Below are 27618 nucleotides of genomic sequence, written 5' to 3' on the forward strand. Positions count from 1 at the left end.
CCACTTTTTCCCCAAACCCCTTGATGCCTTTAGTGTCTAGAAATCTATCTGTCTCTCTCTTAAATATATTCAGTGACTTGGCCTCCACAGCCTTCTGTGGTAGAGAATTCCACAGGTTCACCACCCTCTGAGTGAGAACGTTTCTCCTCATCTCGGGCCTAAATTTCCTACCCCGTATCCTGAGACTGTGAGCCTTTGTTCGAGACTTCCCAGCCCCGGGGAAACATCCTCCCCGCATCCAGTCTGTCCATTCCCGTCAGAATGTTATACCTTTCAATGAGATCCCCTCTCATTCTTCTAAACTCCAGTGACTACAGGCCTCGTCGACCCAATCTCTCCTCATACGCCAGTCCTGTCATCCCAGGAATCAGTCTGGTGAACCTTCGCTGCACTCCCTCTATGGCAAGTATATCCTTCCTTAGGTAAGGAGACCAAAACTGTATACAATACTCCAGGTGAGGTCTCACCAAGGCCCTGTATAACTGGAGTAAGACATCCTTGCTCCTGTACTCAAACCCTCTTGCAATGAAGGCCAACATACCATTTGCCTTCCTAACTGCTCGCTGCACCGGCATGTTTGCTTTCAGTGACTGGTGTACAAGGACACCCAGGTCCCTCTGTACATCGACACTTCCCAAGCCATCACCATTTCAATAATACTTTGTCCTTATGTGTTTCCTACCAAAGTGGATAACTTTTACATTTATCCACGTTATACTGCATCTGCCATGTGTTTGCCCACTCACTCAACCTATCGAAATCGCCTTGCAGCGTATTTGCATCCTCCTCACAACTCACAATCCCATCTAGTTTTGTGTTAGCAGCAAACTTGAAAATATTACATTTGGTTTCCTCATCCAAATCATTTATATATTTTGTGATTCTATTTTTTTATTTTACCACAGACTCGTACTAAATGCTGGATTTCAAATGAAGTTGAGATCATTCCCACCTGCATCGGGAGAATCACTGGGTTTCAAAAAGAGCTGCGTTTAAATGTTTGTCAAATGTGCTTTCAGTCTCGAGGGCTAAACTCCAGTGTCTGTTTTATTTCAAAGCTGCAATTTTCTCCTGTTGCTGGTCATGATCGATTTGCAATACGTTAAACATTGATTTTCAAACAATCGGCCTTTACTGGCCCTCCATAATGTCCCAAGCATATCTACCATTCTTAAACACAATGACAGCATTCATAGCGAGAGAGATTTGAGTATAGGAGCAGGGAGGTCTTACTGCAGTTGTACAGGGCCTTGGTGAGGCCACACCTGGAATATTGTGTACAGTTTTGGTCTCCTAATCTGAAGAGGACATTCTTGCTATTGAGGGAGTGCAGCGAAGGTTCAACAGACTGATTCCCGGGATGGCAGGACTGACATATGAGGAGAGACTGGATCGACTAGGTTTACATTCACTGGAGTTAAGAAGAATGAGTTAAGAGGACCTCATAGAAACATATAAAATTCTGACGGGGTTAGACAGGTTAGATGCAGGAAGAATGTTCCCGATGTTGGGGAAGTCCAGAACCAGGGGTCACAGTCTAAGGATAAGGGGTAAGCCATTTAGGGTCGAGATGAGGAGAAACTTCTTCACCGAGAGAGTGGTGAACCTGTGGAATTCTCTACCACAGAAAGTTGTGGAGGCCAATTCACTAAATATATTCAAAAGGGAGTTAGATGTGGCCCTTATGGCTAAAAGGATCAAGGGGTATGGAGAGAAAGCAGGAATGGGGTACTGAAGTTGCATGATCAGCCATGATCTTATTGAATGGTGATGCAGGCTCGAAGGGCTGAATGGCCTGCTCCTGCACCTATTTTCTATGTTTCTATGTTTAAACACTAGAATCTACAAGCCCATTTATCCCTTCTCACTGAAGAGCAGCAACTATCTCGAATGCTGGATCTACATTTGTAGGAAATGCTGTAACCATTTTTAGGTAGTTTTTATATAAAATATAGCTTTTGTTCCCTCTCAAAGCTTTAACTTGTAGCTCCGTTTCCCAAAGTGGCCCCGTTATCGCCAATTTCGATCGGACTCCACCAGGTAAGGCAAGCTTTTTAAAAATATTTAGCACTGCCCTTAAAAATATCCTTACCGGGGAAACTCGCAAAAACGGCTTTATTGTTGGGTTTGACCCCGAGTGTTGTCACAAAAACCGCCTTTAAAAAAAAACCAGCCCTTATTTTCTGACGATGGCGTTACACCACTGGCAAAACTTGCAAAATCGCCTTAAATTTATTTAGCTCAAAAAAAACAACTTTTAGCTCCAAGAAATAGAGCTGAATCAATTGTTACGGAGGAGAATTTCTGGCCCTAGATAGAGCCTTGGCAACCCTTCTCCCCTCCCCCTCCCCACACACATGGCTGTTTGCAGCGATTACAATTGCTCAATCACCATGCCCAAATCACTCCTCCAAAACCTTGCAACTTGAAGGGAAATCTTGCACAAGGTCGCGTTGGATTCCTGCTCCCCTTGCACCGACCGTGAAAGCGGAAGTTACAACGGAAGGTGGGAGCGTTACTTTTCTGCCCAATTTCTCCTTGCTGGAGAGCTATCGCGTGCTGGCTTCAATTCTGCCGACAGACTCACTGTCTCTTTTCCACAGGCCGTTAAGCACAATGTACGTCAGCATATATGATCAAAATTAACTCGCACTTTTTAACGTAAGCTTCACCATCAGTTTTCTAGGTGTGCGAAAGCGGTTTGTAACAACTGGATGTATTACATCTACTGTCTACTCTCGATTTTAGGAAGCAATTATAAAAGTGTGCATACACACAGGCAGTTGGTAAGATAGATAGATAGATAGATAGATACAGATAGATAGATAGATAGTTTGGTCGATTGATTGGTAGATAGATACATAGACAACAGACAGACAGACAGAGACAGAGACACTTTGGTAGATTGATCGGTAGATAGATACATAGACCACAGACAGACAGACAGAGACAGAGACACTTTGGTCGATTGATTGGTAGATAGATACATAGACAACAGACAGACAGACAGAGACAGAGACACTTTGGTAGATTGATCGGTAGATAGATACATAGACCACAGACAGACAGACAGAGACAGAGACACTTTGCTAGATTGATTGGTAGATAGATACATAGACAACAGACAGACAGACAGAGACTGAGACATGTCAGTAGATTGATTGGTAGATAGATACATAGACCACAGACAGACAGACAGAGACAGAGACACTTTGGTAGATTGATTGGTAGATAGATACATAGACCACAGACCACAGATAGACAGAGACAGACAGATAGATAGTTCGGTAGACTGATTGGTAGATAGATACATAGACCACAGACAGACAGACAGAGACTGAGACATGTCAGTAGATTGATTGGTAGATAGATACATAGACCACAGACCACAGATAGACAGAGACAGACAGATAGATAGTTCGGTAGACTGATTGGTAGATAGATACATAGACCACAGACCACAGATAGACAGAGACAGACAGATAGATAGTTCGGTAGATTGATTGGTAGATAGATACATAGACCACAGACAGACAGACAGATGAACTACCACGATGTCAGTGTAGTGATCAGATGGTATCCATACCTGGTTGAAGAGCTGTGAAGAACAGTCCAATCCTGAGAATGAACACCATTGCGCTCAGTGTCCTTGGGCAACTGCCATGGCTCCAGATCAGTTCCTTCTGATGCAAGGGTGCAGCCTTGCTTTTGTCGTGTAACTGCGGTTACACAACATTGATCAGACCTCGGCGCTGATTTGGATGGAAGAGCCGCTGGTCGCTGCACCCAGAACTTCAATAAGGATTGAAGTCCCCTTTCCTGAGCCGTACAAAGCGATTGTCCCTTTCCTGCTCTTTCCCCACAGCCCTGTCAGTTCTTTCCCTTTGAGTATTTACACAATTCCCCCTTTTGAAAGTTACTGTAAGAGAAAATTGGCATTAGGGGTAAAAGCGAAATAAGGTTTAAAGTGCCGGCTTCTACATTGGCTCAGTAAAAGGGGCAGAAGGTCTGTGGCTGATCTCACATTCTAACATATTCCAGCACCGAGGACCCACAGGCCTCTGATTCAACACTGATGTACCAAAACACCAGATAACATTAAGGTATGTCCAGTCCAACAAGATAAGACTCTGCGAAAAGACTCTAAACAGACTTTTAGGCGCCACATACAATCAGCAAATTCTAACCCAATGAGGTCATCCCAGTTAAGGTCCAAAGGCTGCCTTGAGATCCTGCTCTGTCAATCCAAAATATTACTGATAAGGTAACCCAATTAGAGTTCGTGGGAGGTCATACCGGGGGAGGGGGGCGGGCGAAGGGATCTATGAAATGTATAAGTAATGTACAATTTTGCTATTCAGGGAACATCGCCACTCACAGGCGGCTGTGATGAGAAGTGTTCCCGGACGCCCGTAATTAAAGATCGTTATACCTTGCCACCCGTCTCCGTCTAATAACTTCGAGGTCTGCTACGTGGGTTGGGACGAGCAGTCGACCCTTTATATCAAATGGCCCGTTCGTGGGAGGAGAAGCCAACCCATTTTCCCCTTCAGTTACCATTGAACCTGCTCCCACCGCCCTTTCAGGCAGCGCGTTCCAGATCACAACAACTCGCTGCGTAAAAAGAAATGTTTCCTCATGTCACCCCTGGATCACCTTATGCATCTGTGTCCTCTGGTTACCGAGCATCCTGCCACTCGAAACGGTTTCTCCTTATTTACTCAATCAAAACCCTTCCGGATTTTGAACACCTCGATCAAATCTCCTCTTAACTGCTCTGCTTCAAGGACAACATAAGCACAGAAGGAATAGGAGCAGGAGTAGGCCATTTGGCCTCTCGGGCCTGCTCCGCCATTCAATGAGATCGTTCCTTTGTTACCTCCAGACTTAACCATTCCAACGCACTCCTGGCTGGCCTCCCACATTCTACCCTACGTCAACTAGAGGTGCTCCAAAACTCGGCTGCCCCGTATCCTAACTCACACCGAGTCCCACTCACCCATCACCCCCTGTGCTCACTGCCCCATGTCCTAACTCACACCGAGTCCCACTCACCCATCACCCCCTGTGCTCACTGCCCCGTGTCTTAACTCACACCGAGTCCCGCTCACCCATCACCCCCTGTGCTCACTGACCTACATTGGCTCCTGATTAAGCAACGCCTCGATTTCGAAATTCTCATCCTTGTTTTCAAATCCCTCCATGGCCCTCGCCCCTCCCTATCTCTGTAACCTCCTCCAGCCCCACAACCCCCCGAGATCTCTGCACTCCTCTAATTCTGCCCTCCTGACCATCCCTGATTATAATCGCTCCACCATCGGTGGCCGTGCCTTCTGTTGCCTGGGCCCCAAGCTCTGGAACTCCCTCCCTAAACCTCTCCGCCTCTCCACCTCTCTCTCCTCCTTCAAGACGCTCCTTAAAACCGACCTCTCTGACTAAGCTTTTGGTCACCTGCCCCTAATTCCTCCTTATGTGGCTCGGTGTCAAATGTTTTGTCCCATAACACTCCTGTGAAGCACCTTGGGACGTTTCACATCGTTAAAGGCGCTATATAAATACAAGTTGTTGTTGCTGTCGGCTGATCTTTGACCTCAACTCCACCTTCCCGCCCGGTACCCAAGCTCCCGCACACAGCGATGTGATCGTGATAATGGGCCGAAAATTCTGTCTTCGCCGGGTGCATGCGGAGTGCGCTCGGACCCATTGGTGCGACCAAAACCGGCTTTTCCGAGATTTCTCCGTACAGATCCTCCTCATCCCTCCGCGCGGGAGAGATCGGGCTATTTACCCAACTCCTGCCCACTAAATGTCCTTCAAACTCTTACACCTGGTGAGAGCAGGCACAGAGCTTACTGTTATCAGCGTAAGGGTTTAAAAACATATCAAAATTAAATTCAATCATACATTTTTATGTTAAAAACCCTGTGTGTTAAGCTAAGTTTATTTTAAACCTTATTGAAACAAATTTTTTTAAAAGTCCCCAAAATAAATATTTTTTCCAAAACATTTCTTTAATTTCAAATAATTTTAAATATGTGGGGTGTATTTTTTATTAAGTGTGCTGTGTTTCTTGTTTTAGGGGGTTATTCTCATGGGAGCTTGTACAAACGGAGTTCCCATTTTTATCAATGAGAATACTGCCCAGTGATTGGTGGTCCAGGCCCATGTGACTCCAGCATGTCCGTACGTACAGGGTATTCATCTTCCTGTGTTCCTCGCATCGAGTGAAGGCCTCCGACCGCAATCGAAGGTGCACTCGGAACCACCGGGAATTTTCGTACAAGCGCTTTGGGTCTGAGGTGTTCGTCCAAAGGAACCTCGGACCAGAATTTTCCCCCAATCTGTTTTGGTTGCGTTGATTGAGGGATAAATATTGGCCCCAAGACACATGATGCCCCTGCTCATCTCTGAAATAGTGCCATGGGATCTTTTACGTACCTCAGAGAGCAGACGGGGCCTCGGTTTAACGTCTCATCCAAAAGACGGCACCTCCGACAGTGCGGTGCTCCCTCAGTACTGCCCCTCCGAAGGTGCGGTGCTCCCTCAGTACTGCCCCTCCGACAGTGCGGCGCTCCCTCAGTACCGCCCCTCCGACAGTGCGGCGCTCCCTCAGTACTGCCCCTCCGACAGTGCGGCGCTCCCTCAGTACTGCCCCTCCGACAGTGCGGTGCTCCCTCAGTACCGCCCCTCCGACAGTGCGGCGCTCCCTCAGTACTGCCCCTCCGACAGTGCGGCGCTCCCTCAGTACTGCCCCTCCGACAGTGAGGCACTCCCTCAGTACTGCCCCTCCGACAGTGCGGCGCTCCCTCAGTACTGCCCCTCCGACAGTGAGGCGCTCCCTCAGTACTGCCCCTCCGACAGTGAGGCGCTCCCTCAGTATTGCCCCTCTGACAGTGAGGCGGTCCCTCAGTACTGCCCGTCCGACAGTGTGGCGCTCCCTCAGTACTGCCCCTCCGACAGTGCGGCGCTCCCTCAGTACTGCCCCTCCGACAGTGAGGCGCTCCCTCAGTATTGCCCCTCTGACAGTGAGGCGGTCCCTCAGTACCGCTCCTCCAACAGTGCAGCGCTCCCTCAGCACTGCCCCTCCGACAGTACGGCACTCCCTCAGTACTGCCCCTCCGACAGTACGGTACTCCCTCAGTACTGCACCTCCGACAGTGCAGCGCTCCCTCAGTACTGCCCCTCTGACAGTGCGGCGCTCCCTCAGTACTGCCCCTCTGACAGTGCGTCACTCCCTCAGTACTGCCCCTCCGACAGTGCGGCGCTCCCTCAGTACTGCCCCTTCAACAGTGCGGCGCTCCCTCAGTACTGCCCCTACGACAGTGCAGCTCTCCCTCAGAACTGCCCCTCCGACAGTGCTGCACTCCCTCAGAACTGCCCCTCCGACAGTGCGGCGCTCCCTCAGAACTGCCCCTCCGACAGTGCGGCGCTCCCTCAGAACTGCCCCTCTGACAGTGCAGCGCTCCCTCAGTACTGCCCCTCCGATAGTGCGGCGCTCCCTCAGTACTGCCCCTCCGACAGTGCGGCGCTCCCTCAGTACCGCCCCTCCGACAGTGCGGCGCTCCCTCAGTACTGCCCCTCCGACAGTGCGGCGCTCCCTCAGTACCGCCCCTCCGACAGTGCGGCGCTCCCTCAGTACTGCCCCTCCGACAGTGCGGCGCTCCCTCAGTACTGCCCCTCCGACAGTGCGGCACTCCCTCAGTACCGCCCCTCCGACAGTGCGTCACTCCCTCACTACTGCCCCTCCGACAGTGCAGCGCTCCCTCAGTACAGCCCCTCCGACAGTGCGTCACTCCCTCAGTACTGCCCCTCCGACAGTGCGGCACTCCCTCAGTACTGCCCCTCCGACAGTGCGGCACTCCCTCAGTACCGCCCCTCCGACAGTGCGTCACTCCCTCAGTACTGCCCCTCCGACAGTGCGGCGCTCCCTCAGTAGTTGTAATAAGTAAGACTTGCTCTGAAGTGGGGTCTGCGTACCTTTGATGTAACTACGGAGCGAAGAGTAGATTTATATTCGTTGCTGCAATTTGTATTTTCTCCAGCGACTTAAATCCACTGAATGAATCGGACTGATTGATAAATGATTGCGAAATAACAACACTGGATAAACACCGACCGAACACACGCACACACACTGCGACTTGGGGTTAGAATGAGATTTATAGATGCTGAGGAAGAGGTTGAATTGGATCCCAGTGCAGCGTACGTGTAATTTGGTGCGGACCAGGCAGTAATTAAGAGCTTGTTGTAAGACGTCAACTTGCAGTGAGACTCTGCGTATTTTTGACAGCAACATAGATAATCTCGGATTATCCAGAATCGTTAGCAAGTCAACCATTCTGTTAATAAGTGGGATTTAATCTAGTTAATATTAATATCTGCATGTATTGTTGCATCTGGCTCACAATTCTGTCTCCTTGGAGGATTTGCAGCGTCTGACATATTGAGGTTCAGTGTCGCAAAGACAATAATTTTATTTTCCTGTTGAGAAAAGAAAGATATAGTTAGAATGATATCGAATTGTAGAACAATACAGTGCAGAAGGAGGCCATTCGGCCCATCGAGTCCCCGCCGGCCCTTTCGAAGCCCCTCCCCCAACCCATCCCACCCTCTCCCCCCACCTCTCTCCCCCCTCCCCCCTCTCCCCATCTCCCCCCACCCCTCTCCCCTCGCCCCTCTCCCCCCACCACTCTCCCCCTCTCCCCCTCACCCCCTCACCTCTCTCCCCTCTCCCCCTCTCCCCCTGCCCCTCCCCCTGCCCCTCTCCCCCTCTCCTCCCGCCCTCCTCCCCCCGCCCCTCTCCCTTCGCCCCTCCCGCCTCTCCCCCCGCCCCTCTCCCCTCGCCCCTCGCCCCTCGCCCCTCTCCCCTCGCCCCTCTCCCCCCACCCCTCTCCACCCTCTCCCTCCGCCCACTCTCCCTCGCCCCTCTCCCCTCTCCCCCGCCCCTCTCTCCTCTTCCCTCTCCCCTCGCCCCTCTCCCTCACCCCTCGCCCCTCTCCCCCTCTCCCCCCACCCCTCTCCACCCTCTCCCTCCGCCCACTCTCCCTCGCCCCTCTCCCCTCTCCCCCGCCCCTCTCCCCTCTCCCCCACCACTCTTCCCTCGCCGCTCGCCCCTCCCCCCTCTCCCCGCCCCTCTCTCCCCGCCCCTCTCCCTTCTGCCCCCGCCCCTCTCCCCCGCTCCTCTCCCCCCGCCCCTCCCCCCTCCCCCCGCCCCTCTCCCACCTCTCCCCCCCCCCCACTCACCCTCGCCCCTCTCCCCTCTCACCCTGCCCCTCCTCCCGCCTCTCTCTCCCGCCTCTCCCCCTGCCTCTCCCCCCGCCCCTCTCCCCCTCTCCCCCTGCCCCTCTCCCCCTCTCCCCCTGCCCCTCCCCCTGCCCCTCTCCCCCTCTCCTCCCGCCCTCCTCCCCCCGCCCCTCGCCCCTCCCGCCTCTCTCCCCCCGCCGCTCGCCCCTCTCTCCCTTCTCTCCCTGCCCCTCTCCCCCCCACCTCCCCGCTCTTTCCCCATATCCCTGCAGTTTTTTCTCCTTCAGATAGTTATCCAATTCCCCTTTTGAAGACTACGATTGAATCTGTATCCACAGATTGAGTAGACTGGGCCTATAATCCCTGGAGTTTAGAAGAATGGGAGGTGATCTCATTGAAACACACAGAATTCTCACAGGGATTGACAGGGTAGACGCAGGGAGGGTGTTTCCCCCCCCCCCGGGCTGGGGAGTCTAGAACCAGGGGTCACACAGTCTCAGGATAAGGGGTCGGCCATTGAGGACTGAGATGAGGAGGAATTTCTTCACTCAGAGGGGGGTGAATCTTGCTCCAGAGGGCTGGGGACAATGAGTCTCTGAGTATAGTCAAGGCTGAGATCGAGAGATTTTTGGAATCGAGGGATCGGGCGGGAAGGTGGAGTTGAGGTCAATGATCAGCCCATGATCTCATTGAATGGCGGAGCAGGCTCGAGGGGCTGAATGGCCAACTCCTGCTCCTAATCCTTGTATTCTTACCGTTTGAGGAGAAGGGCTGGCTTCTGATTTGGTGTCTGGTGGAATAAAAAAATGGAAGATAATTAGTAATGGCTTTTTCCCCACATCGAGTTTATTGATCCATCATTCTCATTATTCACTATTTGCTTAAAGAACAGGGCGTCGATTAAGTGTTGGCACTTATCTATGAGGTCGCCATTAGGTCAACCATAATGTGTCTCATCGGCTTCAGTTGGGTCATTCAGTTGTCAGCCAATGGCTCAGTGGCTAACACCCTTGCCTCTGAATGAGAAGGTCATGGGTTCAAGTCACCCGGCAAAAACTTGGAACACGCCCCACTTGCCTGGACGAGCTGCAGCTCCAACAACACTCGAGAAGCTCGACACCATCCAGGACAAAGCAGGCCGTTCGATGGGTCCGCTCCTCACTGCCTCCAACACTCACTCCCTCCACCACCTCCAACACTCACTCCCTCCACCACCTCCAACACTCACTCCCTCCACCACCTCCAACACTCACTCCCTCCACCACCTCCAACACTCACTCCCTCCACCACCTCCAACACTCACTCCCTCCACCACCTCCAACACTCACTCCCTCCAACACTCACTCCCTCCACCACCTCCAACACTCACTCCCTCCAACACTCACTCCCTCCACCACCTCCAACACTCACTCCCTCCTCCAACACTCACTCCCTCCACCACCTCCAACACTCACTGCCTCCACCACCTCCAACACTCCCTCCCTCCACCACCTCCAACACTCACTCCCTCCACCACCTCCAACACTCACTCCCTCCACCACCTCCAACACTCACTCCCTCCACCACCTCCAACACTCACTCCCTCCACCACCTCCAACACTCACTCCCTCCACCACCTCCAACACTCACTCCCTCCACCACCTCCAACACTCCCTCCCTCCACCACCTCCAACACTCCCTCCCTCCACCACCTCCAACACTCACTCCCTCCACCACCTCCAACACTCACTGCCTCCACCACCTCCAACACTCACTCCCTCCACCACCTCCAACACTCCCTCCCTCCACCACCTCCAACACTCACTCCCTCCACCACCTCCAACACTCACTCCCTCCACCACCTCCAACACTCACTCCCTCCACCACCGGCGCACCGTGGCTGCGGTGTGCACCGTCCACAAGATGCACCGCGGCAACTCGCCAAGGCTTCTTCGGCAGCACCTCCCAAACCCGCGACCTCTAACCCCTAGAAGGACAAGGGCAGCAGGGGCCTGGGAACACCACCACCTCCATGCTAAAAACTGTCCTCCGTTTGACCAGCAATCGGCAGAGGGCTGTCCTCAAAAGCTAACAATTTTTAAACATCTCTTAATCAGATTACAGTTTGAAGTCGTTCATGTCCCAACCTGTTCCATGAGGAAAGGGGGAAGGGAATCCCAAATCGTGACAACTACAATCGGACGGTAATTCAGTGGTGTCCTGTTTGAGGTGGTAACAGCCGCAAGGCGGGAAAGTCCCGCCCTCCGCGAGATACATTGGGCTTACTGCCCCCGACAGGAACAGCAGCGGCAAATCTCACACTCTGCTTTCTCTGTGGGGCCGGGACTCAAAGGGACGCAATGTTTGCAGCGCCACGCGGAGGGACGCGAGTAGGACAGTCCGTTTTGAGCAACGTCCCAAGGGAGGTGAGAGAGGCAGAGAGGTTTAGGGGAGGGAGCTTGGGGCCCGGGCGGCTGGAGAGCAACGCACAAGTGGTTGAACCAAACCCTCTACGGCAGGGCCCTGCAACATTGTGGGCCGCCCCGAGCTGTGTGAGAACGCCATCGCAGGCCGGGGCTATACGTATAGCTGGAGCGCTGGGCCCTGGAACATCATGGCGGAGGTGGGATGAATGAGGGGACGGGGCCCAGAAGAGCCGAGGGCCCAGGGGCAGCACGGGCCCAGCCCACACTGTGCGATATGTGCGCGCACTGGGTCCGTGCAGCAGAGCTGGTCTCCAGTCGTCCTGGTTAACCCTTGCCCCTGGACCAAGGCCTCGCTCTGTCAAGCCCCGTGTGGTGGCTGGTGTGCAACGGTCACCCCACGTTAAAAAAATCCACCCACAGGGCATCTCCCACCCCCCTCAAACTGGAGTTCAGGATCTGGGTCCTTCACTGAACCATCTGTGACTCTCGTGGAAGCAAGTCATCCTGGCTCGAGGGATCCTGCGATACGCGGGGGTGAAGACTGACAACCCAACAGGTAAGTTCCCGCGGGCAAGCCACTCAATAAAGGACACAAAATGCGCACTTACCTGAAGCTGCTTGCGATCCCGGTCTGGAGGCCTCCCGTGACTGCGCGTCCCAGTGCGTTCACGTTGGGACGTCCGCAGGAGTCACGTGGGCCTGGACACCCAGTCACAGGTAAGTATTTTCTCCTTCATAGTAATAGGAGATTCGTAGGCTGAAACTCCTATTACTATGAATGAGAAAAACCCCAAAACGCACAAACACCACATAAAACATTTCAAAAACACCTGACATCAATACACTAACAGAAACTAAAGTTGTGCATGTTTTTCAGAAAAAGAAATTCACCGATTTTTAAAAAAAGTTCGGGTTAGGGTTTAAAATAGCATTACCTGAGTGGGCAGGGTTTTAACATAAACATGTTCTTTTAAATTTTATTTCAATCGTGGTTTTGAAATGTTTTTAAACTCTTACGCCTGTAAAAGTAGACAATGCTTCAATCAGGCACAAGAGTTTTGAGAACATTTGCCGGGCAAGATATGGGTAAATCCCACAATTTTGCCCGTGCGAATGACCTCGTTCCCGAGATGCGGAGGATCTGTCGAGCTCCAGCTTGACAGATCGGAAAAGCCGATTTTCAGCGCATGTGCATGGCGTGCTGGGAACCAGCTTTTCCCACGTCTCCCCAGATCCGTAGAAACTTTATACGGCCCCCGGGACGTCGGGATTTCCAGGCCAATTCCACAGGTATCCCCGCCAAGTGGACCTTAAAATGGACCGCTAAATATTTCATATCACTTACCAGGAATCCTCCGCCTTTTTCTCGCTATCGCCACGGTTAGCAAGACAGCTATGGCGGTGACCCCAGCGACCATTCCTATCACAACGTACAGTGTGGTGGATGCAAAGGACTCGCCTGTAACAATGCCACACGGAGAAAGTGTTGTCAAGTTTGACTGTAGAAGCACGACAAGGAACTTGCCCACGGAGAGTTTTGATCACCGAACATGTTACCAAGCCTAAGCACCATTAGAGAACCACAGCACGGTAACAGCACAGAAGGAGGCCATTCGGGCCCTCCAGCCCGTGCCGGCGCTCTGCAGGAGCACCTCAGCCAGTCCCCCTCCCCCCGCCCTTTCCCCGGAGCCCGGCAAATCTCTCTCCTTCAGGGACTTTATTGCAAGGGGGATAGAGTATACAAGCAGAGAAGTCCTGCTACAACTGTACAGGGTATTGCTGAGGTCACACCTGGAGTACTGCGTGCAGTTTTGGTCTCCGTATTTAAGGAAGGATATTGTGTACAGTTTTGGTCTCCTAATCTGAGGAAGGACGTGCTTGCTATTGAGGGAGTGCAGCGAAGGTTCACCAGACTGATTCCCGGGATGGCAGGACTGACATATGAAGAAATACTGGATCGGCTAGGCTAGGCTTATATTCACTGGAGTTTAGAAGAATGAGAGGGGATCTCATAGAAACATATAAAATTCTGACAGGATTGGACAGGTTAGATACAGGAAGAATATTCCCGATGTTGGGGAAGTCCAGAACCAGGGGTCACAGTCTAAGGATAAGGGGTAAGCCATTTAGGACCGAGATGAGGAGAAACTTCTTCACTCAGAGAATTGTGAACCTGTGGAATTCTCTTCTGCAGAGAGTTGTTGAGGCCAGTTCGTTAGATATATTCAAAAGGGAGTTAGATGTGGCCCTTATGGCTAAAGGGATCAAGGGGTATGGAGAGAAAGCAGGAATGGAATGCTGAAGTTGCATGATCAGCCATGATCATATTGAATGGTGGTGCAGGCGCGAAGGGCCGAATGGCCTGCTCCTGCACCTATTTTCTATGTTTCTATGTTTCTATGATATACTTGCATTGGAGACAGTTCGGAGAAGGTTCACTAGGTTGATTCCGAAGATGAGGGGTTGATTTATGAAGATAGGTTGAGTAGGTTGGGGCCTATACACATTGGAGTTCAGAAGAATGAGAGGTGATCTCATCGAAACATGTAAGATAATGAGGGGGCTCGACAAGGTGGATGCAGAGAGGATGTTTCCACTGATGGGGGAGACTAGAACTAGGGGGCATGATCTTAGAATAAGGGGCCGCCCATTTAAAACTGAGATGAGGAGGAATTTCTTCTCTCAGAGGGTTGTAAATCTGTGGAATTCTCTGCCCCAGAGAGCTGTGGAGGCTGGGACATTGAATATATTTAAGGTGGAGATAGACAGATTTTTGAGCGATAAGGGAGTGAAGGGTTATGGGGAGCGGGCGGGGAAGTGGAGCTGAGTCCATGATCGGAGCAGCCACGATTATTAAATGGCGGAGCAGGCTCGAGGGGTCGAATGGCCGACTCCTGCTCCTATTTCTTATGTTCTATCCAGCTCCCTTTTGAAAGCCACGATTGAGTCTGCCTCCATCGCCCTCTCGGGCAGCGTGTTCCCGATCCTAACCACTCGCTGCGTAAAAAGGTTTATCCTCGTGTCGCCTTTCTGCCAATCGCCTTCAATCTGTGTCCCTCTGGTTCTCCACCCTTCCACCAATGGGGAACAGTTTCTCTCGATCCGCTCTGTCCACACCCCCTCGTGATTCTGAACCCCTCGATCAAATCTCCTCTCGACCTTCTCTGCTCCGAGGAGAACAACTCCAGCTTCTCCAGTCTCTCCCCGTCACTGAAGTCCCACATCCCCCGGGACCATTCTGGTCAATCTCCCTCCGTACCCTCTCTAAGGCCCTCACATCCTTCCTAAAGTGTGCGGGGCCCAGAATTGGACACAGTGCTCCAGGTGGGGCCGAACCCGTGTTTTATACAGGTTCGTCATAACTTCATTGTGCAACTTTTCTTATGCAATCACAACATGGCCATTGAATGACAATAAGATGTAATGTTAAAGGTTGACATGTACCTACGCTGGGTAAGTCTCGCTCTCTCACTACAACTGTAATTTCACCGTTCCCTTTCCCAACGGAGTTTGTGGCTTCGCACGTCCACGTGCCATTGAGAGAGGAATCGACTTGTGTTATAAGTAGGTGATCTCCTTCCACCTGGACAGTTTCAGGCAATGGTCCCGAGTTCCTGGAGTAACAGACACGGCTCACGATGAATAACCTTATTCTGCTGCAGGGGTACTGCAGATATCCTTCTAAAAGGACGGTTCTCGTCTAATAACATCATTGAGGGCTGATTCTTATAGCTAAAAAGATAGTTAATAGATAGCTAATTCCTTCCTGTACGAAATGCATCATACTTTGTACATAAAGATATATATACATAGATATATATGTAAATAGAGAGAGACAGAGAGGGACAGAGATTAGCGAGAAATAGAGAGAGATAGAGAGAGATGGAGAGAGAGGCCAAGAGAGATAGGGAGAGATAGTGAGAGAGGGAGAGAGGGAGAGCAAGAGAGAGAGAGCGAAATAGAGGTAGAGCAAGTGAGTGAGACCGAGAGAGATACTTAAGCGAGAGAGCGAGATAGTGAGAGAGGTAGAGAGTGAGAGAAAGCGAGATAGAGAGAGATTGACAGGTAAAGTGAGATAGCGAGAGGTAAAAAGAGATAGATAGACAGATAGATAGATAGACAGACAGATAGACAGAGAGATAGATAGAGAGAGAGAGAGATAGACATGGAGATAGATAGATAGATAGATAGATAGATAGATAGATAGATAGATAGATAGATAGATAGACAGAGATTGACAGAGAGAGAGATAGACAGATAGATAGATAGATAGACAGAGAGATAGACAGATAGACAGAGAGATAGACAGAGAGAGAGATAGATAGATAGATAGATAGATAGATAGATAGATAGATAGATAGATATATAGACAGAGAGACAGAGAGATAGACAGAGAGGTAGACAGAGAGACAAAGAGACAGACAGACAGAGAGAGAGACAGAGAGATAGATAGACAGACAGACAGACAGATAGATAGAGAGATAGACAGAGAGACAGACAGACAGATAGATAGACAGACAGACAGAGAGACAGAGAGACAGACAGAGAGACAGAGAGACAGACAGAGAGACAGATAGACAGAGAGACAGAGAAACAGAGAAACAGAGAGACAGAGAGACAGAGAGACAGACAGATAGACAGACAGACAGACAGACAGATAGTCAGAGAGACAGAAAGTCAAAGAGATAGACAGAGAGACAGACGGACAGACAGAGATAGATAGACAGACAGACAGATAGATAGAGAGATAGACAGACAGAGAGACAGATAGACAGACAGATAGATAGATAGATAGATAGATAACCTCAAAATAAAATGCTGTTTCTCTCTAACAGAGTATTTGAGAACGTTAAATCTTGGAACCAGATGTGAAGCATTGGCAGCAGTTACTGGATTGTAATTGCGCACTATGTGTGTGGTGTAACCGTACTATGATATAAAGAGCTGGGTTTAATGTACTGTGAGCCCACGTACATTGTCCAGCGATAGCTGGTTGCTGCTGGATTTGCTTTCGCCAGGCACCTGAGGCTGACGGTGCCTCTGTTTATGTACCAACTGCCATCATATCCCGTGATCGTCACTTCCGGCGGGTCTAGCACGAAAGAAATATTGGCACAGGTCATCAGCGAATAGTTCCGCAATGGCACTTTACAATGAAGTACTCTGGTGGACTGACATCTTGAAGAAAGGCAAATAAATGTGATTCTGCAGAACTGCAAATAGCGTAAAATTCATCCAAGTATATTTCCCACCCAATAAATACAATTCTAATGCATTGAATTACTTCAACAAAAGCTAAATACTGCGCTCGCTGGAATCTGAAATAAAAGCAGAACATGCTGGAAATACTCAGCAGGTCAGGCAGCATCTGCGGGGAGAGAGAGACTGAGTTAATGTTTCGGGTCGATGACCCTTGGTCAGAACTGGCGAAAGTTCGAAGTGTAACCGATTATGAAGCAAGTACAGGGGAGGTGAGTGAGGGGACCCGAGTAGGACTGGAACAAAGGATGTTCCACATAGCCCACGAAAAGGCAGGCATAGCCAGGAACTGTGCGGGTTCCCATAGCAACACCGTTAGTTTGGAGGAAGCGAGTGGAGTTAAAGGCGAAGTTGTTCAACGTGAGAACAAGTTCAGCCGGGCAGAGAAGGGTAGTGAACGGGGATTGGTTGTGCCTTTGCTCGAGGAAGGACCTCTGCTCTTCCTCAATAATCTGTGACATTTTCAACATTCATCAGTTCTGATGAAGGGTCATTGACCCGAAACGTTAACTCTGTTTCTCTCTCCACGGATGCTTCCTGACCTGCTGAGTATTTCCATCATTTTCTGGTTTTATACATTATATAATACATTGAATTACTTGCCTTATTGTCTTCACAATGGATTTACAATGGCGGAAATAATTGACCCTTCTCTTCTGTGGAATGTATTCAACAAAACACATAACTGCAAAATAATGATGGCACCTTGCTTTCGTTCTTTAACACCAAGACCCCCTCCACCACCTCCAACACTCGCTCCCTCCACCACCTCCAACACTCACTCCCTCCACCACCTCCAACACTCACCCCCTCCACCACCTCCAACACTCACTCCCTCCACCACCTCCAACACTCACTCCCTCCACCACCTCCAACACTCACTCCCTCCACCACCTCCAACACTCACTCCCTCCACCACCTCCAACACTCACTCCCTCCACCACCTCCAACACTCACTCCCTCCACCACCTCCAACACTCGCTCCCTCCACCACCTCCAACACTCGCTCCCTCCATCACCTCCAACACTCACTCCCTCCACCACCTCCAACACTCACTCCCTCCACCACCTCCAACACTCACTCCCTCCACCACCTCCAACACTCACTCCCTCCACCACCTCCAACACTCACTCCCTCCACCACCCCCAACACTCACTCCCTCCACCACCTCCAACACTCACTCCCTCCACCACCTCCAACACTCACTCCCTCCACCACCGGCGCACCGTGGCTGCGGTGTGCACCGTCTACAAGATTGACCGCGGCAACTCGCCAAGGCTTCTTCGGCAGCACCTCCCAAATCCGCGGCCTCTACCCACGAGAAGGACCAGGGCAGCAGGTCCATGGGAACACCCCCCCTCCACGTTCCCCTCCCAGTCACACACACACCATCCCTCGACTTGGGAATATATCGGCCGTTCCTTCATCGTCGCTGGGTCACAATCCCGGGACTCCCTCCCTAACAGCACTGTGGGAACACCTGTGGGAGTAGTATCAGCCGTGGCTCAGTGGGTAACACACCCGTCTTCCGAGTGGGAAGGTTGTGGGTTCACATCCCACTCTGGCAACTTGAGCACTTCATTCTAGGTTGAAACTCCAGTATAGTACTGAGGGAGTGCCGCACTGTCAGAGGGGCAGTACTGAGGGAGTGCCGCACTGTCAGAGGGGCAGTACTGAGGGAGTGCCGCACTGTCAGAGGGGCAGTACGGAGGGAGTGCCGCACTGTCAGAGGGGCAGTACTGAGGGAGCGCCGCACTGTCAGAGGGGCAGTACTGAGGGAGTGCCGCACTGTCGGAGGGGCAGTACTGAGGGAGTGCCGCACTGTCGGAGGGGCAGTACTGAGGGAGCGCCGCACTGTCGGAGGGGCAGTACTGAGGGAGTATCGCACTGTCAGAGGGGCAGTACTGAGGGAGTGCTGCACTGTCGGAGGGACAGTACTGAGGGAGTGCCGCACTGTCGGAGGGGCAGTACTGAGGGAGTGCCGCACTGTCAGAGGGGCAGTACTGAGGGAGTGCCGCACTGTCGGAGGGGCAGTACTGAGGGAGTGCCGCACTGTCAGAGGGGCAGTACTGAGGGAGTGCCGCACTGTCAGAGGGGCAGTACTGAGGGAGCGCCGCACTGTCAGAGGGGCAGTACTGAGGGAGTGCCGCACTGTCGGAGGGGCAGTACTGAGGGAGTGCCGCACTGTCGGAGGGGCAGTACTGAGGGAGTGCCGCACTGTCGGAGGGACAGTACTGAGGGAGTGCCGCACTGTCGGAGGGGCAGTACTGAGGGAGTGCCGCACTGTCGGAGGGGCAGTACTGAGGGAGCATCGCACTGTCGGAGGGGCAGTACTGAGGGAGTGCCGCACTGTCAGAGGGGCAGTACTGAGGGAGCATCGCACTGTCGGAGGGGCAGTACTGAGGGAGCGCCGCACTGTCAGAGGGGCAGTACTGAGGGAGTGCCGCACTGTCGGAGAGGCAGTACTGAGGGAGCGCCGCACTGTCAGAGGGGCAGTACTGAGGGAGCGCCGCACTGTCAGAGGGGCAGTACTGAGGGAGCATCGCACTGTCAGAGGGGCAGTACTGAGGGAGTGCCGCACTGTCAGAGGGGCAGTACTGAGGGAGCATCGCACTGTCGGAGGGGCAGTACTGAGGGAGCGCCGCACTGTCAGAGGGGCAGTACTGAGGGAGCATCGCACTGTCGGAGGGGCAGTACTGAGGGAGTGCCGCACTGTCAGAGGGGCAGTACTGAGGGAGCATCGCACTGTCGGAGGGGCGGTACTGAGGGAGCGCCGCACTGTCGGAGGGGCAGTACTGAGGGAGCACCGCACTGTCAGAGGGGCAGTACTGAGGGAGCGCCGCACTGTCAGAGGGGCAGTACTGAGGGAGTGCCGCACTGTCGGAGGGGCAGTACTGAGGGAGCACCGCACTGTCGGAGGGGCAGTACTGAGGGAGCACCGCACTGTCAGAGGGGCAGTACTGAGGGAGTGCCGCACTGTCGGAGGGGCAGTACTGAAGGAGCACCGCACTGTCGGAGGGTCAGTACTGAGGGAGTGCCGCACTGTCGGAGGGTCAGTACTGAGGGAGTGCCGCACTGTCAGAGGGGCAGTACTGAGGGAGTGCCGCACTGTCCGAGGGGCAGTACTGAGGGAGCGCCGCACTGTCGGAGGGGCAGTACTGAGGGAGCGCCACACTGTCGGAGGGGCGGTACTGAGGGAGTGCCGCACTGTCGGAGGGGCAGTACTGAGGGAGCGCCGCACTGTCGGAGGGGCAGTACTGAGGGAGCGCCGCACTGTCGGAGGGGCGGTACTGAGGGAGCGCCGCACTGTCGGAGGGGCAGTACTGAGGGAGCGCCGCACTGTCGGAGGGGCAGTACTGAGGGAACGCCGCACTGTCGGAGGGGCAGTACTGAGGGAGTGCTGCACTGTCAGAGGCCGCTGTCTTTTGGATGAGACGTTAAACCGAGGCCCCGTCTGCTCTCTCAGGTGGATGTAAAAGATCCCATGGCACTATTTTGAAGAAGAGCAGGGGGAGTTCTCCCCGGTGTCCTGGGGCAAAGATTTATCCCTCAATCAACATCACAAAAACAGATTATCTGGCCATTGTCGGATTGCTGTTTTTGGGAGCTTGCTGTGCGCAAAATAGCTGCCGCGGTTCGCACATTACAATAGTGACTGCACTCCAAAAGCACTTGATTGGCTGTAAAACACATTGGGACGTCCGGCGGTCATGAACAGTGCTACACTTTCACCACACGGACTGCAGCAGTTCAAGAAGGTGGCTTATCACCACCATCTCAAGGGATTTATTGCCCATTATGGATGGGCAATAAACACCGGCCTTGCCAGCGACAACCAGATCTGATGAACAAAGAAAAAACGGACAACAGGAGAGAAGAAAAGAAAATGCCAAAAGAAATCATTATATAATTTTTGGGCAGTGCTATTCGGATTGTTCAACGATGCAGTTAATATATGCATTGTGTGTTTTCAATTGATTGCCTGTCCAACACACATGTCTCGTGTCATACTCACATCGGACTGATAATGTCACCGGTAGGTTTACCAGCTCTGCTAGTGCTTTGTGGGACACGAGGCAGGTCACATTCTCCCCATGGTCCGCACGGGTGGGCACGATCCTGTACTGGCTGACAATTGTCACCGTCCCGTCTGGATTGTCAATCTGAGTGGACATGATGTTGCCTGGCACCTTCACAATCCATGTGACATCAGCCGCTGGTTTCCCATTGGCTGCCGTGCAATTGGCCACTGCCGCCTCTGACAGACCCGCGTCTGTTGTGACCGCGACGACTTCATTCACTGGCTTCGCTGAGGACAGGAGAGTGGCACATGGTGAGTTAAAAATCCAGGTCGACGCCACAACCCATCAGGCTCATTTTCTGCTTCAATAGAAAATAGGTTCAGGGAACTTTCCCAACACCAGCAGTCAGCCTGCAACCAGGCACAAATCAGTAACCTATCAAACTGCTGTCAGCTGTGTCTCAGTGGGCAGCACTCTCGCCTCTGAGTCAGAAGGTTGTGGGTTCAAGACCCACTCCAGGGACATAGGCAAAAAATGTAGGCTGACATTGCAGTGCAGTGCTGAGGGAGCTCCGCACTGTCGGAGGGGCAGTGCTGAGGGAGCTCCGCACTGTCGGAGGGGCAGTGCTGAGGGAGCTCCGCACTGTCGGAGGGGCAGTACTGAGGGAGCGCCGCACTGTCGGAGGGGCAGTACTGAGGGAGCGCCGCACTGTCAGAGGGGCAGTACTGAGGGAGCGCCGCACTGTCGGAGGGGTAATACTGAGGGAGCGCCGCTCTGTCGGAGGGGCAGTACTGAGGGAGCACCGCACTGTCGGAGGGGCAGTGCTGAGGGAGCGCCGCACTGTCAGAGGGGCCAGTGCTGAGGGAGCTCCGCACTGTCGGAGTGGCAGTACTGAGGGAGCTCCGCACTGTCGGGGGGGCAGTACTGAGGGAGCACCGCACTGTCGGAGGGGCAGTGCTGAGGGAGCGCCGCACTGTCGGAGTGGCAGTACTGAGGGAGCTCCGCACTGTCGGAGGGGCAGTACTGAGGGAGCTCCGCACTGTCGGGGGGGCAGTACTGAGGGAGCACCGCACTGTCGGAGGGGCCAGTGCTGAGGGAGCTCCGCACTGTCGGAGGGGCAGTACTAAGGGAGTGCCGCACTGTCGGAGGGGCAGTACTGAGGGAGCACCGCACTGTCGGAGGGGCAGTACTGAGGGACCACTGCACTGTCGGAGGGGCAGTACTGAGGGAGCGCCGCACTGTCGGAGGGACAGTACTGAGGGAGCGTCGCACTGTCGGAGGGGCAGTACTGAGGGAGCTCCGCACTGTCGGAGGGACAGTACTGAGGGAGCGCCGCACTGTCGGAGGGACAGTACTGAGGGAGCGTCGCACTGTCGGAGGGACAGTACTGAGGGAGCGCCGCACTGTCGGAGGGACAGTACTGAGGGAGCGTCGCACTGTCGGAGGGACAGTACTGAGGGAGCACCGCACTGTCGGAGGGACAGGACTGAGGGAGCGCCGCACTGTCGGAGGGGCAGTACTGAGGGAGCACCGCACGGTCGAGGGTGCTGTCATTCAGATAAAACGTTAAACCGGGGCCCTGTCAGCTGGATGTAACTGTTCCTGCGGCACTACCTGTATTACGAAGGAGGGGCAGCAGAGATCGCTTCTGTGCCCGAATCATAAATTGTGCCTTCACCAACATCTCCAAGAGCAGATTATTGATTGTTATAACATCGATGTTTGTCGGACTGTGCTGTGTGCAACATGACCTTACCTCATTATCGGAGTGTCGAGAGGGGGTGCATGAACAGAGAGACCTGGGGGGTGTGTGGACAAATCACTGAAGGTGGCAGGGCAGGTTGGGAAAGCGGTTAAACAAGCTCACGGGATCCTGGGCTTCATAAACAGAGGCACAGAGGACAAAAACAAGGGAGTTATGATGAACCTTTATAAACACGGGTTCGGCCCCACCTGGAGTATTGTGTCCAATTCTGGGCCCCGCACACTTTAGGAAGGATGTGAAGGCCTTAGAGAGGGTACGGAGGGAGATTGACCAGAATGGTCCCGGGGGATGTGGGACTTCAGTGACGGGGAGAGACTGGAGAAGCTGGGGTTGTTCTCCTCGGAGCAGAGAAGGTTGAGAGGAGATTCGATCGAGGGGTTCAGAATCACGAGGGGGTCTGGACAGAGCAGATCGAGAGAAACTGTTCCCCATTGGTGGAAGGGTGGAGAACCAGAGGGACACAGATTGAAGGCGATTGGCAGAAAGGCGACACGAGGATAAACCTTTTTACGCAGCGAGTGGTTAGGATCGGGGACGCGCTGCCCGAGAGGGCGATGGAGGCAGACTCAATCGTGGCTTTCAAAAGGGAGTTGGGTAAGTCCCTGAAGGAGAGAGATTTGCCGGGCTCCGGGAAAAGGGCGGGGGGGGAGTGGGACTGGCTGAGGTGCTCCTGCAGAGAGCGGGCACGGGCTGGAGGGGCCGAACGGCCTCCGTCTGTGCTGTGACCGTTCGATGATCCTGTGTTGAAGTGGTTGTACAATTACTCACCCAGAACGGTTAAGTTTGTTTCGGATTCTTGCTTCCCGGTGGGAAAGGCATTAACTTCGCAACTGTAGATGCCCTCGTCGTCCAGCTGCAGGGGGCTGATTGTCAAGGTGCAGTTTTGAGAATTGGCGTCGTTGAAGGTGATGCGCCCAGATTGGGCGGGGTAACTGGTTCCGAACTGCGGGTTGTACACCGCCAGGTTTGTGTTCACCGTCCCCACTTTCTTCAGCCACGTGACCTGCACGACGGTGAGGTTCGAGTCGTGCGCGATAAAGTGGCAGGGGAGTGCCAGTTCCTCGCCCACGCTCCCCGTCCTGAAACCCTCCACCTTCACCTTCGGCGACACCACAGCTTGCCGCAAAGAAAGAGAGAAAGAGAAAAGAGGAGAAAGTGACTCTCTCTGGCGAGCACGGGCACCGTTGCCGAGCGAGGTGGGAATTGGGAAGAGGGACGAGTTGATTTCACCGCGAGCAAATGCGTCTGGGGCAACGGAGAGCAACAGGCATTGTGGGATCTGCCGATTGAAGTCAGCGAGACGAAATCTCGGCCAAGGCCTACAACCGACAGACAATATGCGCTCCAGCCCACGGTAAAATTCTAGCACGACAACTTGTATTTATATAGCGCCGTTAATGTAGTGAAACGTCCCAAGGCGCTTCCCAGGAGCACTATGAGACACAAAGATTTGACGCCAAGCCGCACAAGGAGAAATTAGGGCAGGTGACCAAAAGCTGGGTCAAAGAGGTGGAGAGGTTTAGGGAGGGAGTTCCAGAGCTTGGGGCCCAGGCAACAGAAGGCACGGCCACCGAAGGTGGAGCGATTATAATCAGGGATGGTCAAGGGGGCAGAATTAGAGGAGTGCAGAGATCTCGGGGGGTTGTGGGGCTGGAGGGGGTTACAGAGATAGGGAGGGGTGTAGGGGCTGGAGGAGGTTACAGAGATAGGGAGGGGTGTAGGGGCTGGAGGAGGTTACAGAGATAGGGAGAGGTGTAGGGGCTGGAGGAGGTTACAGAGATAGGGAGAGGTGTAGGGGCTGGAGGAGGTTACAGAGATAGGGAGAGGTGTAGGGACTGGAGGAGGTTACAGAGATAGGGAGGGGTGTAGGGGCTGGAGGAGGTTACAGAGATAGGGAGAGGTGTAGGGACTGGAGGAGGTTACAGAGATAGGGAGGGGTGTAGGGGCTGGAGGAGGTTACAGAGATAGGGAGAGGTGTAGGGGCTGGAGGAGGTTACAGAGATAGGGAGGGGGCGAGGAGGGATTTGAAAACCAGGAATGAGAATTTGGAAATCGAGGCGTTGCTTAACTGGGAGGCACTGGATGTCAGTGAGCACAGAGGGTGATGGGTGAGTGGGACTCAGTGTGAGTTAGGACACGGGGCAGTGAGCACAGGGGGTGATGGGTGAGCGGGACTCGGTGTGAGTTAGGACACGGGGCACAGCGGGTGATGGGTGAGCGGGACTCGGTGTGAGTTAGGACACGGGGCAGTGAGCATAGGGGGTGATGGGTGAGTGGGACTTGGTGTGAGTTAGGACACGGGGCAGTGAGCACAGGGGGTGATGGGTGAGCGGGACTCGGTGTGAGTTAGGACACGGGGCAGTGAGCACAGGGGGTGATGGGTGAGTGGGACTAGGTGTGAGTTAGGACACAGGTCAGTGAGCACAGTGGGTGATGGGTGAGTGGGTCTCGGTGCGAGTTAGGACACGGGGGCAGTGAGCACAGGGGGTGATGGGTGAGTGGGACTGGGTGCGAGTTAAGACACGGGGACAGCCGAGTTTTGGATCACCTCTAGTTTACGTAGGGTAGAATGTGGGAGGCCGGCCAGGAGTGCGTTGGAATAGTCAAGTCTGGAGGTAACGGAGGCAGGGATGAGGGTTTCAGCAGCGGATGAGCTGAGGCAGGGGACGGAGACGAGCGATGCTACAGATTCCTGTGAACGGGATTGATTAACTCCTTTACAGACCTCTTGCCATCACCTAACAATGTGACTTCCTGTGGTGTTGGTGTAGCAGGATGCTGGTCACTGGATTTGTGGTTTCCAGTCTTCAATCCAGTTTGCTTGTGACTCTAGCTGCATACACAAGGAAGTCACTGCTCCCACAATCTGCCGTGCAGTTAACCCCATCCACGTCGCATAGACTCTGCCACAGGCTTTGTGGTTGGCAAGGACATATCAATGAATTAGCCTGCTTGTAAGAACATAACAAATAGGCCTTTGCACCCCTCGAGCCTGCTCCGCCATTCAACGAGATCCACTTTGCTGCACGATCCCCATATCCTTAATTTTTCCCAAAAATCTCTCGATGCCAGCCTTGACTATATGCAATGACTGAGCCTCCACAGCCCTCTGGCGCAGAGAACCCCAAAGATTCACCCCCCTCTGAGTGAAGAAATTCCTCCTCATCTCAGTCCTCAATGGCCGACCCCTTATCCTGAGACTGTGTGACCCCTGGTTCTAGACTCCCCAGCCCGGGGGGGGGGGGAAACACCCTCCCTGTATCTACCCTGTCACTCCCCCTCAGAATCTGGCGTGTTTCAATGAGATCACCTCCCATTCTTCTAAACTCCAGAGAGTATCGGCCCAGTCTGCTCAATCTCTCCCCCTCGGACAATCCCCCCCATCCCAGGAATCAGTCTGGTGAACCTTCGCTGCACTCCCTCTGTGGGAAGTATATCCTTCCTTTGGTAAGGAGACCAGGGGCCCAAATTGCCTCTTTCCTTACGGCCTGTTACTGCCACAAAGCGGGGGCTACGCGGCGGAGTGCGATGGCCGCCGACCTTTTGTGGAATGGCCGCCATTTTGAAAATGGCGCTCCCGAGTTATCCCGGCGTTGACCCCACACCCCCACAGCCACGCTGCTGCCGATCTGTGCTCAGTGTGTCATCACCGTGCGCATTGCCGATCTGCCGGCCCGATGGCGGAATTCTGCCATGAAGGTCTTCGGCCCGCCCGGCTGTGCGAAAACAAGCCTTCTCCCCGTGGTCCAGTGAGGCTCTGGGCCTACTGCAATGGCGGTACGGCTCTGCTTAAAGGGGAGGGCGCACTGCCGCAGCCGCCATTTTTTTTTGGGTCAGCTGACTACCATGCTCAGCCCGCCGATTGTGCCCCCGGGTTTGGCCGGCTCGCCAACGGGCAGAGTGTCACACTCCGCCTTGGGCAGCAGGCGGCTGGTCCGGCTGAAACACTCCCCGGTGGAGCCAGTGCATGGAGGTTTAAACATCGCACAGGCTCTCCCCTTTAAGTGATGACGTCAGCGCGACGGTCACTCTGCCCCGCCCCCAACCTCCGCCCCTCTCGTGTGGCCCCGCCCCCAACCTCCGCCCCTCTCGTGTGGCCCCGCCCCCAACCTCCGCCCCTCTCGTGTGGCCCCGCCCCCAACCTCCGCCCTTCTCGTGTGGCCCCGCCCCCAACCTCCGCCCCTCTCGTGTTGCCCCGCCCCCAACCTCCGCCCTTCTCGTGTTGCCCCCCCAAACTCCGCCCTTCTCGTGTTGCCCCGCCCCCAACCTCCGCCCTTCTCGTGTTGCCCCGCCCCCAACCTCCGCCCTTCTCGTGTTGCCCCCCCAAACTCCGCCCTTCTCGTGTTGCCCCGCCCTCAACCTCCATCCCTCTCATGTTGCCGCACCCCCAACCTCCGCCCCTTTCGTATTGCCCTGCCCCCAACCTCCGCCCTTCTCGTGTTGCCCCGCCCCCAACCTCCGCCCTTCTCGCGTTGCCCCGCCCCCAACCTCCGCCCTTCTCGTGTTGCCCCGCCCCCAACCTCCGCCCTTCTCGTGTTGCCCCGCCCCCAACCTCTGCCCTTCTCGTGTTGCCCCCCCAACCTCTGCCCTTCTCGTGTTGCCCCGCCCCCAACCTCCGCCCCTCTCGTGTTGCCCTGCCCCCAACCTCCGCCCCCATTATAAACGACTTCCGAATCCGAATGAAAAAAACAACGAGCGGAATTTCGCTCAAGAGGCGACCTCAACCACCACGGCGGTAAAACCATAGAAACGGTGCGCATGCGCCTTGGTTCGGATGAGGGGCAATTTCAGCCCCCAGAATTGTACACAACACTCCAGGGGTGGCCTCACCAATACCCTGCTCCAGTGCGCCAGCGCAGCTTTCGGCCGTCTGAGGAAAAGAGTGTTTGAAGACCAGGCCCTCAAATCCACCACCAAGCTCAT

At 53.8% G+C, this 27618-nt stretch overlaps 1 protein-coding gene across 3 annotated transcripts in view; it reads right to left on the reverse strand.

The window, feature by feature from the left end:
* Nucleotides 1-8151: 8151 nt before the first annotated feature.
* Nucleotides 8152-27618, reverse strand: part of LOC139240425 (nectin-1-like) — a 42388-nt gene continuing 22921 nt past the window's right edge. For 2 of the 3 annotated variants that reach the window (XM_070868941.1, XM_070868940.1), the window contains exons 2-8: nt 23464-23811; nt 20924-21217; nt 16623-16740; nt 15093-15262; nt 12994-13107; nt 9999-10033; nt 8152-8481 (exon numbers count right to left, since the gene is read on the reverse strand). In XM_070868941.1, the coding sequence (XP_070725042.1) occupies nt 8362-8481; nt 9999-10033; nt 12994-13107; nt 15093-15262; nt 16623-16740; nt 20924-21217; nt 23464-23811 (1199 nt within the window). In that variant the 3' untranslated portion in view covers nt 8152-8361. The remainder of the gene's footprint in view (nt 8482-9998; nt 10034-12993; nt 13108-15092; nt 15263-16622; nt 16741-20923; nt 21218-23463; nt 23812-27618) is intronic. The other variant, XM_070868942.1, reaches the window with a different exon arrangement.

The sequence above is a fragment of the Pristiophorus japonicus genome, chromosome 31 (assembly GCF_044704955.1).
Source record: "Pristiophorus japonicus isolate sPriJap1 chromosome 31, sPriJap1.hap1, whole genome shotgun sequence".
In the NCBI taxonomy this organism is placed as follows: Eukaryota; Metazoa; Chordata; class Chondrichthyes; family Pristiophoridae; genus Pristiophorus; species Pristiophorus japonicus.